Source organism: Homarus americanus, unplaced genomic scaffold, assembly GCF_018991925.1.
Source record: "Homarus americanus isolate GMGI-L3 unplaced genomic scaffold, GMGI_Hamer_2.0 scaffold25778, whole genome shotgun sequence".
Classification (NCBI taxonomy): domain Eukaryota; kingdom Metazoa; phylum Arthropoda; class Malacostraca; order Decapoda; family Nephropidae; genus Homarus; species Homarus americanus.
Genome location: NW_024748430.1, coordinates 2941 through 8793, shown reverse-complemented (window position 1 = coordinate 8793; position 5853 = coordinate 2941). Strand labels below are relative to the sequence as shown.

The following is a 5853-nucleotide window of genomic DNA, read 5'->3' as shown; positions in this document are numbered from 1 at the left end:
AGCAGTGGTTCATCGAACAAACTTTGAGACCTAACCGGAGCTGCAAATAATTCTCAATAAGAGGACAAGAGGTAGTGGGAATGGATCCAGAGCAACGAAAGGGAAATGTGAACATGGAAGAAGGTGACCGAGACCCAGAGGCAGAAGTTGTCCCTCCAGAGCTGAACGACCACAATATTACGGCCACAGGAGATGAAGGGGCCACCCTCTGCCTGAGTCTGAGTGCTCAGCACCTGACCAAAATCCCGGATCTAACATGATAAGAAGTGCGACGACTTGCTCCTGTCAGTAACTGAACCAAAAGAAGCAATTATGATATCTCGGCAGTTGGGACATCTTCTATCCCTGGGAGGCTTCAAACTCACAAAATGGATCAGCAACGACAAAGAGGTCCTCAACACGATACCATTTGAAAGTCGACATGCTGGACTGAAGGAAGTGAACCTGGGATGTGAAGACTTACCCACAGAGAGAGCCTTAGGAGTCATGTGGGACCTAAAAGGAGACCAGTTTGCAGCAAAGGTTCAGTTTCCCACCCGATCGGCGACAAAATGGGGCTTACTACCAGTGGTAAGCTCCGTGTACGACCCTCTAGGATTCATCTGCCCTTTCACCATCAAAGCCAAGCTCATTTTCCAACACGAAAGCAGCGGAAGAAGGACTGGGACGAAGACATAACCAAGCCATCTCCGGCAGATGATGCTACAAGGGCATACATGTTGAAGACATGTTAAAGAATGCAGATGGATTGGTGGTCCTCTTTTTGTCTCGACCTGTGAGGGTACTGGCCGAGAACCAGGTAGACACGAACTTGAGAATGATCCCTGAGTTAAGCTCAGAGGCGGTTTCATTAGCCACAGCAGGAAATAATGCGATGCCATCATGCAACTGCTTATGGAGAAGGTACCATCTTGAAATGCTGCTGCAGAGGTGTATCCTGGATCGAAGCGAGTATACCACAGCATCCTGAGACACGACTTTCCGGGGTGCAACATCGAAGCTTACGCTGGAATTGCCCTGAACTGCGGAATTCCAAAGTGGGCCATCATTCGGTTCCTGCAACAGGAGGCCCTATTGTGAGGATATGAGCCTCCTGCAGCACCGGCTTCTGCAATAAAGCCGACTGTACCAACACAGAGCCATACCCTAAGCCAAGACGGGCTGCTCAGAGTAGGAGGGAAAGTTGCAAGATGAAAAGAACTGGACCAGTTCTACTGCAAGACCACCCAGTGACCAAACTTATAGTGCAGGAAGCTCACGGCGTAGTGAGCGTTAGCCATTCCGGGAAGAACATACACTGTCCATACTCCGGTGTGAGTTCTGGATAGCCTGTTGCCGATAAAGGTAATCAAAGTGTGTCACTTGCCTCCGTAACAATTGGAAGCCCATAGGCAAAAGGAAGCCATGCTGCCCGAGGGCGGACCGAGCCGGGGGCGTCCTTTACTTACACGGGCGCTGATTGCTTTGGCCCGTTCTGGTAAAGACTAGGACGAAAAGAGTACCAAGAGATATGGCATATTCACCTGCCTGGCTAGTCATGCGAGTGCAACTGGGAGTATTGGAGTCTCTAGATACAGATGCGCCTAAACACTACTGTCCGGCTTCATCGCCAGAAAGGTCACGACTCTGAAACGTATTCGTTTGAATTAGTAGCACTGTCACGTGCCTTTAGCGCTCATGTCATGTGGTATCTGTTTACGCCTCCACTCCACACAAGCTAATAATAACTTCTTATTTTACGTATCTTATTGTTGTTCTTAGTTACTTAGGTTAATTGTATATCTATATGTATGTCATTAATATGCATCATTTGTATTTACTCTATTAAATCAAGCCAAGAGTAGTATTAATTAGTTATAAGACTATTTGGCAGCTGTTCTGAGTCACGTGAGCTAAGACCCTCCTCACTCACATGCTGTGTGGCCAGAGACTCTCTCTCTAGTAAACTGTGTAGTACTTGGCTATAGGCAGGGCGTGTCACACCGACTCAACAGGCGTGCCTTGTTCAGTCATCTACCAATACCCTAGTGGTATCCTGATAATTAGTGGCACGTTAACCCAGAGCTGAAAAGGGATCCTGGTGTGTTAAGGAATCTCCTATTTGTTAGGAAATAACCAGTTGGTTGTGATTGCTGTGTATATATTGTAATGTCTCTGTTTAATATAGATTAATGTTAAGTAGTATTCATTTGATTTAACTCATAATGGTATATTTTTCACCCTTCGGCATCACTTTCTTATTTTAATATAAAATCACTTATTCCTTAAATTCCTTAGTTGCTAGACAGTACACCTTTAAGAACATAAATTTAATTATTTATTTATCTTCCCATTTGTGACTCACTTACTCCCAACTTATTCTTGGTATTCAAGTACATTCAGTTGAGTCGGTTTTTGGGGATAATTATTGCCGTGTTCCCTGTTTGTTCCTTTATTTGATGATAACTTGGGGTGGGTTTCACTCCCCGAGTATAAGAATATTGAGATCACGACAGCACCAACATGGTCGGGGCTTGCAAGGAACTCCGTCTTGACAGTGCATAGTTAGAGAATGATGAATGCATCGCAGACACTTTCAGAAAAAAGAAATGAATGGGTATTCAACCTTCCAGCAACCGCACATGGGAGGAGTCTGGGAGCAGCAAATCCGAACAGTCGGAAGATTCTCCAGAGCAATTGTAGGGACCCAAGTCCTGTGGATGAATATCGACTGCAGACGCTATTTTGTGAAGTGGGAAGCGATCATAATCGTCGACCCACATCACCCTGCCTCGAGCGACGTTGTGGGGAGACCTGGAAGATGCTTATACCAGCCCATATCCTCCACTGTGGCCCACACGCTGATCTGTCACTGGGATGATGTCTTCTCAGGACTCATATCAACGATGGCGGCAGCACGTTCAGTTCCTAGCAGACCGCTTCTGGAATAGCTGGGTGAGGAGTACCTTCACTACTCACATAAAAGACAGAAGTACATAGAACCAACCCGGAATCTCCAGGGAACATGACCTTGTCCTCATCACTGAGAGAAAATCTTCCTGCTTAATGGAAATGGCCTTTGGGCAGAATTCACGCCAGTGGTCCCAGGAAGCTGATGGTCTGGTGCGCCAGGTGCGATATTGCAAGCCGTATCTGGGGAGTTCGAAGGCCAGTGACCTGTGGCAATGCCTTCTTGAACAGCCACATCGTAAATCTTGGGCAATTGCCCAATGCCGGGAATGTTATCGCCGCTGGCTTATTATCGCTAGCGTCAGTGCTGGCATTTGCTGCCTTACCCGAACAAACATTAGATCTCTCAGCCTGAGACCACTTGCCCCACCCGCAGCGGCCTGTTACCTCTCCAGATGTGGCGGCTGGTGAAACTCACCGGGAGTGTCATCGCCACTGGCGTAAGTGCTGGCGTTTGCTGCCTTACCCCAACGCGATTAGGGAGTGGGCGGTGTTTACAGACAAGAGGTCCTGATTCTTCTAAATGTATGGTGCTATTTTTTCCCTTGGAACACCATGCTGGTTCCGCATTGATCCACTTGTAAGTACAGCCAAAGTATTGACATCCCCTCAATACTGAAATATTGTTGACCTAATTATGCCAACTCGTTCCTGCCTTATCTGGAGTAATAAGACAACGCAGAATGAAGTGTAGCTAAGATTAATAGAGTTAGAACTTTGTATCATGTCACTTGGCTCAATAATCAATTATAACACTGGTCAACAGCCAAAATGGTTCACATATGAGATCATGCTCACTACAACTAATTTCATATTGCTGAATTCGAATCTGATATTTGTTTTGTTCTGTCAGACCAGGTTTTATAAAAAATCAATAGATACAAATATTTTCAGAGTCATCCTGGTAGTCGTTTTTCCATTGAGGTAGAGGTAGAATGAATCACTCGAATTCTTGATCGGTGGATTTGGGACTGGAAGTTCAGCACTGTGCGGTACTGGTCGGATTGCAGAAGCAATATTGGGAGTACTGTGTACTTTGCCTCACGATGTCTTGATTTTTATTCCTTAATATTTGTAAGAGACAAATGGCAGTCACTACTGGCGGTCTTTAGGTTCACGCCATATCATTGGTACAGCAAACGGCATTCCTGAACTACGTTTTACATCCATAAGCTCCAGGTGGTTAACGCATAAGACTTACAGGCTACATGAGGTGCCCATTTCTTGTCTTGGTCACCCAAATGACATTTAAATGCTTTTGAAGTTCAGTCGAGGCAGCTTTTGTGATTGGTTTTCTTACTTGAGGCTACCAGGAGTGAAAGCACCACATATGTAGCAAAAACTGTCAGCACCGTTCACACACTTGCGACGTTCCATGTTTTGTTAATTTTCAGAGTAATTACAAATCATGCAGGTGTAGATATGCAATATCATGAATCAGCAAACTGAAACAAACAAAAAAGCACAAATCGGAACAAAATAATTGCATAAGTGGAGCCAATGAGCATATAAATTACTGTATGAATAGCATGGTACACTAAATATATAGATATGCTGGTTCTGGAAAACTGAGCCTGATACAGCTATACGAATGTCATAATTGAGTTCAGCACATACAATTACACTAGAATCAGACTGTTTTGATCCGAACCATAGAGAAATTTTTTTATATAGAATTGTGTGGAACTAACTAATTATATATAAAATAGATCACCATATAATACTAATGAATGCCTTGTTCTCTGCGGGTTTGACCACATCAACTTAAATGTGTATGTGTGTCAAAAGGCAGGTTTCAATCATTCCTTCGACTTGCCCATCACCTGAACGTCATAACTAAGTGATTTACAGTATACAGACTCCAGATTCTCTTTCAGCTGCCCCTGGTTCAAACACACCTCCGCACCCATCCATCTGGCTTAACGGCACTACCCTCACTAATGTTACCCTTTTTTGTATCGCGACCACACTGTCACCAAACGCTGACATCGATGATGACATTCAGCATCGGATCAGATGTGCATCCTGAAACCTTTGGCGAACTCGAAACCGTGTCTTCAAGCAGGAGCTGAGTATACTAAGTTACGCAATATCGAGCAGTGGTCTCCCACCATGCTATATAGCGGGCATAAGGCACGCCGAGGTACATCAATACGCCCGAAAACTTTCATCGCGTAGTCTACGTTTATCCTCAAGTTCGCTGGGAAGACAAGAGAACAAAATACTTGATTTGCTGACTTCGCTGTAGAATCATCGAAGCTACCATTATCCATTGACAACTCGCTGGAAGTAGCGCATATCCACATGGACGACAGTAGACTGCAAAGCAACTACTTTACGATCACCTAACGAACTAGTAAACGTAACGCTGGCGGGCAACTGAAAAGGTATAACGATTATCTTAAGACAAACCTGAAAAAATTGCCAATTGACTCCTCACTTGGGGGCAGATTACTCCACACCGTAACGGTTTGAGGATCACCACACAAGAGGGTATCAATACTTAAGGACCAGGCTCGACTGCATAAAATGGCAGACCAAGCACCAACGCCGGAAGACGCTGCAGCCGCCCCACATAATGCAACATCTAAGATCCTTCTTGATCCCCGTAACAGCCTCTTGAGTCACCTCAGAACTCACCAACTCATAACGGTATCATATTTGGATGATCGTCATACTTGATTCAGAGTGACAGCAATGTAGTAGTAATATGTGTGTGCAAGTATATGCATTTTATGTGTGTATGTATGTATGTGTATGTCTATGTATGTATGTATGTATGTGTATCTGCATGTCTGTATGTATATATGTTTGTATTGTAACATAGAATGGTCACACTTCCATGTAAATACACTGAATTGTCACCTTTATCTGCACAGCTTACTCACACAACCCAAACCACTA

General features: G+C 44.5%; 1 protein-coding gene across 1 annotated transcript; it reads left to right on the top strand.

The window, feature by feature from the left end:
* Positions 1-312: 312 nt before the first annotated feature.
* Positions 313-678, top strand: LOC121880250. Its single transcript, XM_042387404.1, has one exon. It carries the CDS (start codon positions 313-315, stop codon positions 676-678), a length of 366 nt encoding a protein of 121 aa, XP_042243338.1.
* The last annotated feature ends 5175 nt before the right edge of the window (positions 679-5853 follow it).

Bases quoted from the DNA above. Each gene is read 5' to 3' on its own strand.
- LOC121880250 (XM_042387404.1), top strand. From the start codon at position 313: ATGATATCTCGGCAGTTGGGACATCTTCTATCCCTGGGAGGCTTCAAA.